This window comes from Ornithodoros turicata, chromosome 5 (genome assembly GCF_037126465.1).
Source record: "Ornithodoros turicata isolate Travis chromosome 5, ASM3712646v1, whole genome shotgun sequence".
Classification (NCBI taxonomy): domain Eukaryota; kingdom Metazoa; phylum Arthropoda; class Arachnida; order Ixodida; family Argasidae; genus Ornithodoros; species Ornithodoros turicata.
In genome coordinates, this window is record NC_088205.1 from 16714810 (window position 1) to 16727955 (window position 13146).

At 46.2% G+C, this 13146-nt stretch overlaps 1 protein-coding gene across 2 annotated transcripts in view; it reads left to right on the plus strand.

Moving 5' to 3' along the window:
• LOC135394115 (cell adhesion molecule DSCAM-like) overlaps nt 1–13146 on the plus strand; it is a 166958-nt gene that overhangs the window by 35542 nt on the left and 118270 nt on the right. The window contains exons 2-3 of one of the 2 annotated variants that reach the window (XM_064624633.1): nt 9180–9284; nt 9342–9470. In XM_064624633.1, coding sequence (XP_064480703.1) covers nt 9180–9284; nt 9342–9470 — 234 coding nt within the window. Of the gene's footprint in view, nt 1–9179; nt 9471–13146 lie in introns of both variants that reach the window. The other variant, XM_064624632.1, reaches the window with a different exon arrangement.

The window sequence follows — 13146 nt, forward strand, 5'->3', positions numbered from 1 at the left end:
AGTCGTTGCGGCAGTCTTTACCCACTCTCTCTAATCAATTTTGTGTGCAGGATTCGGTATAATTAGTTTTCAACTCGTATTCATTTGACTCGCCTCACCGCGGAGGAATGTTGAACCACTCCATACTTACCGGTGCTGGGCAGCCTTTGACGTCATACCTGAAACGTAATGGACGAACGGTTAATGATCCATCAAACATCCAGGACGAGTACAGCCGGTGAGCTTGGGTGCAAACGGCAAAAAGGAAGGTTTTAATATATCGCGTGCATACAGCGCCTGGTTGAACCAACCATCTTCTTCCTCACAATATGTCACATAGCACGTACGCCAAGCGTGTAAGCGGTTGGCTACATGTACGAAGCCTTAGCCAAATCCCTAGCCAGTTCTATATTTCATATTGTTGCAGACGACAATGTTTAATTAAAGATCGTATTTGACGGACAAAGCTTTTCGCATACGCAATTCATCGTACAATGAAAGAAAAAAAATGTATTAAGTAATTTTATTGATTTCTTTAGTACAAAAAGCCAAAGAAGTACAAGACTAAAGAATGAACACATGCCGCTAACGAGTGCGGGCACCTATGCCAATACTTGGTAAGAGTACCTTGCACGTACTTATGATTAATGGCGGGTGGTGCAACAGTAATTTCGATAATTAATGCGGAAACAGACGTTTTACATAATTAAAGTTGACCGATTGATTTTACGTCAACTCAAAGGACATATATCGCTTCGTCTGTTGTTCGCGTTCGAAACTGTGTGTTTCATTATACATTCGACCTTTATACCTCATTAGTTAGGAAATTTTTCAGAGCATTCTAAACGTTTCCAATAAAGCACCGAGAGTGAGTTAACTCGCAACGAGTTGCGCTATAGGAAATATGAAATAAATGACATTGTGAACAGGTGGGTGTGTACTGAAAGGCTTTCGAAAAGTTCCACTTCGAAAAGAACCATAAACAAAAGCAGAACCTGTATTTCAATAACTAATTCGCGTATTATATCATACTGTCAAACCAGGTACAGTCTGCGCTCGTTTGAAGTTATTGAACTAAAAAAAAAACAAAAAAAAACAACTAACAGTGTTGCGGAGTCAGTTGTGTACTTGACTGACGATCAAGCGGTGTTGCGGTTCGATTCCCATCACTCTCCGGCTTTTTTCGCGACTACTTTATTTCAGTATTTCTATTGACGCCTTGGTTCTGTTCCTAAGCGAAACAGTCTGTTTAGTTGCGGCACAGGGCTGCTTGTCGTCTGCTTTCTCAGTCGCTGTGTCTTTAAGTACAAAATTTGTAACACAACTCAAATTGTAGCTTAGAATGGTTATATGAAGATTGTAGGCGAGCATCTGGAGACTCTAAAATCAACCAATCAGACAAAGAAGTCAGACTGTGCAGATATTTTTTTTTAACGCAGCCATATAAGCGCTTCATTGAATTTTCCACTCAGATTCCCTGTCCGCCCACGTTCGCTGCTTCATTTCTTCTGCTACTTCCCTTTTCACTGATTACTGCGCACGCAAGACGACATTGAAAAGGCCCCACATTCACCCTTACAAATAAAGTATCCAAAAGTAACGCCCAACTGCACTTGTCAGGTCCCCGTTTCCTCCCTTTTCTTTCCTGCACATCCGGCACCACGTGACTGTCAAACATTGCGAACTGGATCCTATTCACGCCGCGCAGAAATGTAATTTGGGAAGCTTTATTTCCTCACAGCCCACACAGACTCAGGCGCCAAAGATAACACAACGAAATATTTCGCGGCAACCACGTCTTTTATGACAGCTGCGTGAAACGGAATCGGCAGAACCGTGAACAATGAATGAGACGTGATAATTATGCACGAGTCAGCGAGGTTATCTTCATGTCGGAAGAGGAGGCGAGGGTGACTTAGAAAGGAGAAATCAGTGGCAGCGGTGATAGATATATTAATCAAGTCGCTTTGTAATTGTTAGCCTTGGGTACGTAACTAATGAGCCTGTTGAATATCACATACTAAAGTGCAGTGGCTGAATCAAAAATTATAACAAATACAACGTTTTAGCGTCATGAACGCTGCTCACCAATTCGACGCTGTTTCAACCTCGATTTTTACACCGTACGCCCCTAATTGCTGCGCAAGCACCATTACAATATGACGCGCTTCCCCTAAACGACCTAACCAACACACCCTTTACACTCTGCCCTTCTCCCATTTTACTCTTCCCCGATCCATGCATCAATCCCACTCGACTCCTCAAACACTTACTGTGCTCCCTTACAAGCTGAACCGAAAGTCAAAGTTGGGCTGGACTATATGTTTTATGTATTAGGAACAACGTAAAACCAGAGTACACCCGCGGCTTTTTATGACCGCCCATCCCGGGTTTTCCTGCAACAATTTTCCTCGCAAGCAGTGCACACAACCAGCTCTCTGGCCTGAAGGTTTTAGCCCCCGGATGCGATATCGGGACTCGTGGACCATGAATACAAACAAGGATGAAAACCAAACGAGGGGTTTCCGCCTCTTTTCCCGAGGCAGTCGGGTTTTAGATCGGCAAACGTGCTGATGTTTTGTTTTACCTTTCAGAGTCGCTACGTGCCTGGAATTGACGGGTGGACGTTCGTTAGGGTTTCTTTACATCATCCGGCAGCAATGAAAGAACATTGTGTGCATTGAAAGGTCGATTGTTATGCCCGCTGCGCTTCGCTAATTGTCTCTGCAGTGATTTGGGCTCATGTTGAGCTTACGTGGTTTGAATTCATCGAGACCATCTGATTGGAGATTTTTGTTGTCAGTCGATCACAGCTTGGGAACAACAAAGCTGATTGCCGAGTAAAACCTTTTGTACGTGAACAGTACGTGAGTAAAAAACCGTGTCTACAACGATTAGCGGTATTACTTTTTTTTGTTTTTCAATAATGGGTCTTAGTGCATTCTAATCTATCGCCTTTTGCGTACGTAAGGGATGGCTTGATGGTTCTGCGCACTGCGCGAAGCTCTCTTTATCAAACGTACACTCTAAACACAGAACTTCACCGCATAGCACGTAGTGCGCCAATCATTGCCGCGAACGATAGGGTTATCACTTTAGATTGGAGGAGAGAGGGAGGCGTACGCCTTTTTGTGGCAATTACCATATATCCAAATTGCCACAAAAAGGCGTACACCCCCTCTCTCCTCGAATCAGAAGCGGTAACCGCATCATTCGTGGCAATGGTTGGCGCACAGCGCGCTATGCGGTGAAGCTCTACTTTTAGAGTGTAGACGTGATGCGGAAAGAAGATAGGACGTAACTACCGTCTTATCTTCTTTCCGCATCATGTCTACGTTTGGTGATGGTGATGTGATAAACAAAAAAAAAATGGGGATACGAGTTTCGACTAAGTCGAACTGGCCACCCCAGTATGCTTACACACAGAGTGTACCAACAGATGATGAGATGATGAGAAAACAAAGAGATGATGACCAGAGAGGAACAGAGATGATGGTGATGGAGTGCAACATGAAGTTCAAAAGTTTCGACTAAGTGAGTAAAATGTCGGAATCGCTGGGAGCGCACACAGCACACATTCAGCGAGATCCAAACCAACTCGCTCCCATCAGTACTCTCTCGGCTCTCTCTATGTTTTGCGCATACGCAGAACCACCAACGCTATCCTTTGCGTCCGCAAAGGCGATAGCGTACGACGCACTAAAGCTGACTAATAACGCTAACTTAAATGGAGATTTTTTTTTTTTTTTTGCCATCTTTACTGAACGTCCTGCATGCCATAGAGCTTTAGCTGGCATGCACACATTTGAAGATATTTCCTAATAGTAACAACAACACTAATAACTTGGAGTGTCCCTACATGAAGTTAAACTCCCTGTACTCTTACCCACACGTACTCCAACATGGGGTATTACCGTAGTTTTCGCGAATTCAAGGTTCTGCTAATGCATGAAATCATTGCAGCATTACGTAGAGATGATAGAAAGGTGGCAACGTGAGAACCAAAGGGGGAGAGGAAAGGGAAAAGTTCTTTCCCTCTTAAACTTTCACTGGTTCTCCAGTGGGTTCCAGCTCATTGTGGTGTCGCGTATTGCACTGCTGAGAGGAGACCGTCGTTCCATTTTTCGACGCCTCGTGACACCCCTGGCTTCCCGCCAATGGACAACCGACAATCTCCCCACCCCCATCCTCATCTTTGCTCAACAGAGTTGATCCAACGCTCGCTTTCCGCATGCCACGAAACACCTCTCGCCAAGACGCTGCATTAATTCATCGAATACGACTCGATGTGGCTTTTACCGGGCTCAGTGGCGTTACCGCTTGAGACAAGATGGCTGTCCCAGGTGCTGTCACTGCGGTGCTCTAGAGCATCTGCAGCACATTCTTCTTCATTGCCCACACTACCAACCTTCCCCAACCGCACTCTCTGGGTCTCTTAACCAGCTGGATTCATGCCCCCTTCTCTCTCTCCAAATTGCTTGGTCCCTGACCCAATCCAGCCATCCAACGCTCTGCCCTCAGAGCTCGTATGAGCTTTTTGGACGCAATAGGACTTGGACCCTTACTGTAAAGGGGCTCATTATCTTATTCCCCGCATCACTACCGGCGATGGGGTAGAGTATCGCCGCTGGCGATGAAACTCCATATTCCTCATCTTAAAAATAAAGTTGTTGTTGTTGTTCCCTCTTAGAAAGGCCATTAAAGTGCAGAAACTTCTCCTCGCGGAATGAAAGATTGCGTTACCTTTACACCAGCCCAAAAGGAATGGGGTTCGTCGGATGCGTCGTTCGTGAAAATGAAATTTACTAATTAATCAACGCATGTTGCATTCCCGGTACATGATAAGCTCCCTTCCCAATCGCGCAGCAGCTCAAAAAATTTCGCTGAATAGACAATCCTTATAGCAAGGCCTCATAAACCATGAACATCATAATGCAAGATATCAGCAACAACAACAAGCCATGATGAATGCGGAAGAGATATTCCCTCGTACGAGCCACAAATAGCTGTACAAAAAAAAATAAATAAATAAATAAAAGACAGAAAAGAAAACTGAGGTCAGAAAACAGCATCCGTGACAGATGAAGGCAGTTACTGAAATTGCCCCTGGTGTCGTCTCTGTTTTGGTCCCCGCCTTTACGAGCTTGTATTTCTTCCGTTATTTTCCAGTAATAAATTACCTTACTTCTCTCTAAGTCTTGTTCGTGATGCTCATCGATTTCGAGCATGCGCTGTAAGTACTTATACTTCAGAGAAGTTAAGGCTGTGCCAGAAATCTTTGACGAAAGTTTTAGAACGTTTGTAATTGAGATAAACTGAAAATTTTTGCGAGAGGGAGAGATTACGTAAAAGATACATTCGCAAGTAACGGCCAGCTTTAGAATAAGAAATCCAACCACTAGGGCACCCTATCCTAAGCCTACTTGATGTTTTATAGGGTTCGTAGGGTGTAGGGCAACGGTTGATGGAAAAGATCATCTGTTTCTACTGGGATAGCTGCGCACCTTCAAGGTCTATTTCATTCCCAGGTAGCTCTGCGAAGCAACTCCAGCTACGAGGAGTGTATAGACGTAGAAGGACAGTAGGAACAAGTGAGAGATAGAGGAGATAGTGTGGGCCGACTTCAGGAAGGATCGTAGCGACATTCACCTCTCAAGTCTCGCGAACGCACGATCCTTCAAAACGGCCATGCTGCCATATCGACAGGTAAACCCGCACACAGTCACCACTAGCGCCACCATTCGGCCAACATCGTTGCATCTCATATGTAAAGTGTAACCTCACTGTTTTCACAGGACTTTCGCTTTATCAGCTCAGTATCAAACATCCCTGAAGATCGACTGATCATGCTCCCTTTAATTGCTGCTACACTATTATTCGAATCTAATGCCTTTGACCTACGACGCTGTAAAACAAGGTATTCACGTATCTTTATTTCCCTATCAAACACACTCTCTTTTACCTTATGTCCACTTAACTCACACATCCTAACCCGTTCAAAACGATCATCTTCAAAAGCCTTTTTCCAAATCCTCTTCTTCGTGGGCGCACGAAAAAGAAGAACGAAACTTTGAATCCGGCTCCCTCCCAAACTTGGCAAAACGAATCGCTTTCGAATAAGGCTTTGCTTCTTGGCATGAAGCGTACATACAGACCCGACACGGCACCCCTTCTACAAACCATCTGCTGAGAAGAGAAAAGGAGGAACAATCGTTTAAGTAAAGCGAAGAGAGCGTACGTCGGAAGTTAGCGTAAAATTGGCTGCCCAGGCTCCATTCGCAAGAGATCGTCGTTAAGCGTAACGGCTGCCGGAACATCCCAGAAAGACGCTTATATTTCGCTGCACAAAAATACAGAAACAGGCAGCGCCCCCTATCCTCGCAAAAGTTCATGCCGTCCATTCAAAGGAACGACAAAAGCGGCCCAAAATAATGGGATGTGTAACGAAGGCACGGCATATAACCCAGCGATGTGAATTAGACGGGGCACTGCGTGCCTGTAGTGCAGCACGTCCGAGTGAAGGCGCCACGAGTTTTGCTTTTTCTTCCTTTTTTTTAACGCTTCCGCGTCGGAGCGCCCTCTAATATAATGGCCTCGCAACTTCATGCGTTCAGACTTGGCGATTTGAGATGGAGTAACACACACTGCGTTTTTTTTGTTTTTGTTTTTTTATTGTTGTACTTCCTTTGAAAGATTATGCACGCAGGAACTATTTCTCACCGCGGTTTTTTTTATATATAGATATTTCTGTTTAGTTGAGCGCTTTCATGCTACGAAGCGTGTAATGTGCCTGGGTTTTACGGTCGGTGCAATGTTTTCGCCAACTTTTCACGCTTGTTTAAGCCCAACTACTCTCTCTCTGTGTGTATAATGGACTCAATGCGGTGTATCTTCATGTTCTTGCCCGAAGTTATTTTCGGCTAAGCTGTTATATCGCATGTAGTTCGCGTCCTGTGCGACCGAGCATATAATCCTTTTTGTGACCCTTTCACAAGCGCACTGAATTTAGCTCAGTGCATAGGGTGGAATAATTAGGTGCAGGCTTACCCGACCATGTTTGCAGTTCTCCATAGTTAGAATGCAGCAGCTGTGCTATTTATACTTGTATAGAGCTATATATTTACACACTACAAAACAGCAAACGAGTGTTCAGCATACCAATAATGAGGTTAATCGCACTTTAATGCTCATCAATACCGCAGCATGGCTGAGTCGCTGCAATATCTGCACTATGGTGGTAAGTTCAAGCCCATCCGCCATTTTTCGTAACCGCCCTCATGCGATCGCTTGTGGCAAAATCGCAGCTTCTCCTTGTCACACATCGCAGGCATCACCATTTTCAGGTCATGTGAGTTTTGTTTGTATTCCATCATGCAGATGGCCGACATTTGTATGCCCGGGTAGAATCCCTAAATTAACGTATTCTACTGCCATAAATTACGCGGGGCATTTTACCGCACGTGGTAATTTATTCGTGTCAGTTCTCGGTGTATGACGTCGGCTGAGTGAATCTTTGCACCGGTATCATTTTGCTAATTCAACTCGAAAATTAGCCAAGCAGAGGTGACGTTTTTCTTGGTGAATTCGGTAGCCAGTGGCCATAGCACACTATTCCAACTGAAATCGCAAGTTTTTTCAGAAGATTTCTGCAAAAATTTGCCAGCCGCAAAACCGTCACTTGGCAAGGCGTGTTCCATGAAATTTGCGTTTGCGTAAATGCTGGCCCTGCTTTTATCGAGACAAAGTGGAAACAGCCACACTGGATCGAGGGCATTACCACGATAACCGATGTTATCAGTGGCTGGGGACTGACGGTATGCACGTTGATAAGGGCGGAAGGCGTGATTATGTTCTTGTTCGCATAGGAGGGAGGGTATTTGGATGGAACGAAAAGTTCCGCAAACGTAAATATCAGCAAGCGCAACTCGCACGGGGGCGGTCTTGCGGCTGTCAAATTTTTGTACAAATCTTCTGAAAAAACCTGTGATTTCGGTTGGAATAGTGTGCTATGGCCATTGGCTTCCGAATTCATCAAGAAAAACGTTAACTTTTGTTGGATAATTTTGGAGTTCAATTAGCAAAATTAGCTTAATGCGAATGCAAACGGCCTGAATCTGTGGCAAAAGTATGTGTATTCCAAGTAGTTTCATAATTTTCGGAAGTTAAATCTATTTTTAGAAATTTAATTACACTTTCTCACCGTACACCCTGTATATTTGAAAGTAAAATGAGAAAATAGAGACAACCTTTTCAGAAAATTATAGACTCAGCTGCAGACTAGAACACAACAGTCAGTGTGGATGAATGAAAGGCAAGACGAGCAAACCGCATTATTCCATGTATTCACACAAGTGACATTCCCCAGAATACTCCAGCGGATGATGCGAAATACGTCATTGATTTTAGCGGCTGTGTAAGTAGAATTGCTGTACGTCATAAGTATGTATCTTCGCGTGCACTACTAACGGCGGGAAATATCCTGGGGCGCAGCCTGAAGATATTCCGTAGCAGACGACAAGAAGAGACGCATTTCATTTCACGCAAGAATGTTCGGTGGGGATGACAGAAGACGCGAACTATATCGCAATTTGTGATAGCATGGTTGTGCAAGTGGGTACAGTCCTATACGACATCCTGGGTATAGTTGCGAAAAAATCCCGATCCCGTCCACATTTCGAAATCCCGAAATCACGGGAATTGTAAAAACGGCTCGAGATTCCGAGCCCTATCCATAGCCCATTGCATTCCAGCATGCCCATCGCTTATGGACCGATATATGGTGGAGCACTCCTGTGCTCCAAGGTCATGCTGCAGTCTGAGGTTTGGTGGAATCGAATACCACCAGCGACTCTCCGAGGTTTTTCCCTTGTGCTTTCCTGGAGATTTTCGGACGGGCGTCAGCACAGTTTCCCCTGAAGTTGGCCCAGGACAGCTTCCTGCTGTCCTCACTTCAACTGTCCACGTCTGATCACCGCGCATAGTGCGGCAAACACACGGCCTATACAAGGGATAATGAAGAATACGATACTATGTTTATCTGTACGAGAAGTCATACAAGCAATCTACTAAGACACCGCTATAGGATGTCGTGAGGATGACGACAGGAATGAACACGTTGTATGATAGTTATTGCGAGCTATAAAATATGCAGCATTTGCAACTCTAAGTTTGTTCCTCATTGTCTTTACCATCTCTTGCAGGAGTGTTATCGTTGCTACACCGCGGTCCCTCCTTCACACTGGAGCCTCCACCGCTGGTAGAGTTCACCAACAGCACCGGAGCCGACGTTCGCTGCCACGCGGACGGTAATCCCAAGCCCACAATTCGATGGGAGGATTTGTCCGGAAGGACGGTTTCCGCAGACAGCAGCCTCACCTTCCGGCCTTTTTCGAGGGACAGCTACCAACAGAGTGTCCACGCCGCCTTCTATCGATGCGTGGCTACCAACGCTGTAGGGACCATCATAAGTCGTATGGTGCATGTGCTTGGAGGTGAGATATCACAGGCACTCGTGAGAGATATTGCACACAGTTTCCTCAGCATAGAGCCCTCATGGTACACAAAGAACAATGTACCTGAAGCCAACGCAGTGAAAAGGCACGCGAGAACTACTGAGCTGCCATGCCATGAAATGCGACGAACGTTTGCTCGAATAAGCTCGGAACGCCATTCTTACTTCTTGCAGCAGAAGGCTAACGCGGTGCGAAATCCCTTCGTTTATGATAAATTTAGGGAGTACGGGAACCAACATGCTATACCATGTCGTTATATCAACATGCCGAAAAGCTTGCGTTACTCGAGTACGTGAACTCTGGGAGTACACAATTGCAGAAGCCAAGGCGAACACTGTTCACATACGGAATTTGCGGGACTACCACCATTTGAATTGCGTTGAAAGATTGGAATACCGAGAGTTGCTATTATTTTACCAGACCTCGATATCCTCCTCTCCCATGTAAAGTCCCCATAGAACACCTCCCGAAATATTTTTCTGGCTATGCCGCTGTCCCAGGTGGTCGAAGTTATCCGTAGTCCTACCCCGTGGCAGGTTCGACATGTCGCCACATACAGCAGACAAACCTTACGTGTAATGCACACTACCATTACCATTCCCCCTGTTTCCCAATGCACGTGCGCCATCATTTAGGAAGTGCCTGTAGCACAGAAGAAGTTAGTCCACTATAAAGAAGTTTGGAGTTGGAGTTGGACGGACTAAAAATAAAGAAGTTTGGAGTTGGACGGACGGACTAAAGAAGTTTCTTGAGCGGGTGCACAGCCATTCATGCAAACGCTTCTTTCACATCTTCCGTTGGATGGAAACTTACGGCCGCCAAGATCCTAATTGAAGCGGCCAAAGATGTGGTAATCCGATGGCGCATCTCAGGCGGGTAAAGGGGACGTGGAAGGTAATCAAATCGAGGATCGCAAATGGTTGAAGCAGTCATACGAGACGTATGCGGGCGTATATTGTCATGTTGGAGAAGGACTCCCTTGCTGAGCAGTCCACGGGGCTGTGTTCTTATAGCGGGCTTCAGATGTGTCACTAGCAGATCATAGTATCTTTTGACGTTCTCTCTACGCACGCCACCTACGCATATAATGCTCAACGATAGTACCGTTGGGTTTCTAAAAAGGCGCCACGATCTTCCTCGCAGTTGCCAGACTTAGAAACTTCGGTTTCGGTGACGAGCTGTGACGCCATTCTGTGCTTGCTGTCTTCGTCTCTGGTTGAAACTGATACACATAGCTTTCGCCACCTGTCACTATGCGGCTAAAAAAATAAATTCCTCCGTTTCCTCTTCGCAGCGTTGAGAAGCGCTCTCCATGCGTCCACATGGCGTTCCTTCATTTCAATATATAAGGCTCCTGGAAAGCCATCTTGCGGACACCTTTGCCTACTGCAGTTTCTGGCGTATGATGGAATCGGCTGACCCAACACTGACACCAAATAATCTGCCGGCTCTTTGACAGTGATGGGTCTGTCTTGACGAATAAGATCATCTGCGGCACCAGCTGTTTGGGCCGTTGGAGTAGTCGTAGATTAGCGTCGAGCACGTTTGTCTCTCCTCTTGTAAGCTTACCCACCCATTCATACACTTGCTGTACTAATATGCAGGCACTACCACGACGTGCCTTCGCCCAATCAATGATGTAGATCAATGAGTTTCACTCCTTCACTCAGAAGAAAACGAATGACCGACCGTCGGTCATCCCAGGCAGGGTTTTTCCCAGCAACCCCCAACCACATCCCTCTAATACCCCTAAAAATCTTGCAACGCCCCAAAAAAACCTGCCAGAAAAATGCCAAATTTAGCCCCACAAAATGCAGATATGAGTGCCCCCCCCCCCCGCCCCACATATACGAGACAAAAACACCCCCAAGCTGAAAATCATGGGAACATTTCTGGTCCCAAGTACAAACCTGAAGTGCGGCAGCAATTTTTCCTCAGTTGTCGCGTGCTTACATGTGCCAAGCAGTTGCAGATTTTTGAGGGGGGGAGGGGGGGGGGAGGGGGGGGGGGGGGCAATCGCCTTTCAAAACGTCAGTTTCTACCATGGAGGAAAGAAAATAAGGAGAGAGTGTGACGTCAATCCACGCGATTCCGGAAGTTTGGGTGAGGAGAATCAATTGGGACAAACAATTCTCCTCTCTCACCTCGCTGCAGCACGGTTTGTATAACGCTAATCGAGATCAAGGGTTACTAAAATTTGAAGTTAGCGCTCAATTCTTTTTCAAAAAAGGTAAGTTGGTGGTGTGGCGACATCTCGCCGCAGATTGGTTGGCTCCGGTCACCTGATCCACATGACGTACACTATATGTCGTCACTTCCACCACACTTTCGCGATGCGCAAACAAACGGCTGTACTCCCGCCTTAGTTTTCCTTCCTCCTTGGTTTCCTTCCTCCTCTCTCCCCGCTTCACTACGCGCTCCGACAAAGAGACCGCCCCCCCCCCCCCATACCGAGGGTCTGGATCCGCGGCTGATGCCAAGTGGAGGTCAGCTTGGCACAAAACACAAAGTAGACGACCGGCACTACCACCCGCAGCGAGAATATTAAGTATGAGATAGAGTTGGGAGTTTCATTTAACAATTCAAGGTCATTTATTGAACCACCCTTGCGAATAAAGTACTTCTCGGTTGCCCTATATAGATTGCCATCGGTCACCGCTACGGTGTACTCCGTGTACTGTTTTGTGCTGGCACCATGCATCAAAGTCTTTTGTTCGTCAAAGGTTTGTCCGTGTCACACTGCGCAGGCAAACCTTACGTGTAACGACACGGTACCATTAGCATTTGTTCGCTTCGATGTCCCGTTATACAGGGTTTGTGCAGATAAACCTAAGTGGTGCCTAACTGGTTGTCTACTTAACTGACGAAGTTCTGGTAGCCCACAACGACACACTTATGCATGCGAAAACCAAAGAAAAAATCGTGGAAGCTATACTCATCCTAAAAGATAAATAAATAGAGCGACGAAAACTTCGGCTCCCGTGCATTAGAATAGGGCAACGTGGCAGTTTCAGGAGAGTTGTGTGCAGGTACCTCTGGGAGCACTACCGATGAGCAACCATATGGGACATTGGGACACCGTTTCGGTTTCTGCACCGATAGTCTCCAATAGAAACCTGAATACAACTCTCCCGAGACTGCCATGTTTCGCTATTCTAATGCGCGGAAGCCAATGTTTCCGTCGCTCTGTTTGCTTTTTACGCTGCGTGTGGCGTCCACGATTTTTCGGTACCTTTCGCACGCATAAATTCGCCATCGTGCGCCACCGGAAGTTCGTCAGTTAAGCAGACAATGAGTTACGTGTGTAAATGCCACTTACGTTTATCTGCGCACACCCTGTTCTTTACTGTCGAACGCCCGATGCCTGACTTGGGGGTGCCACTGCCCGAGTACTATACAAACACTAAAAAGTCAGCTGTCCAGTGTTGCCAAATGAGCCTAGAGCACTGCACGGGCTCGGCCATACCGTACAGTCTTCTTGTTGCCGTTCCTGGGCAGGACTCGGGTGTGACATTATGGGCCAGGGCCCGTACACTGTCAGGCCCAGGTTGGGCTGGAGCATGTATACCCCACTGTTAGTTAGTCACGGTCAACTTTTACAGCCCGCTACACTAGGCTGGCTGGGTAGCCTGTAAATTTGTCGGTCTCGGACCGG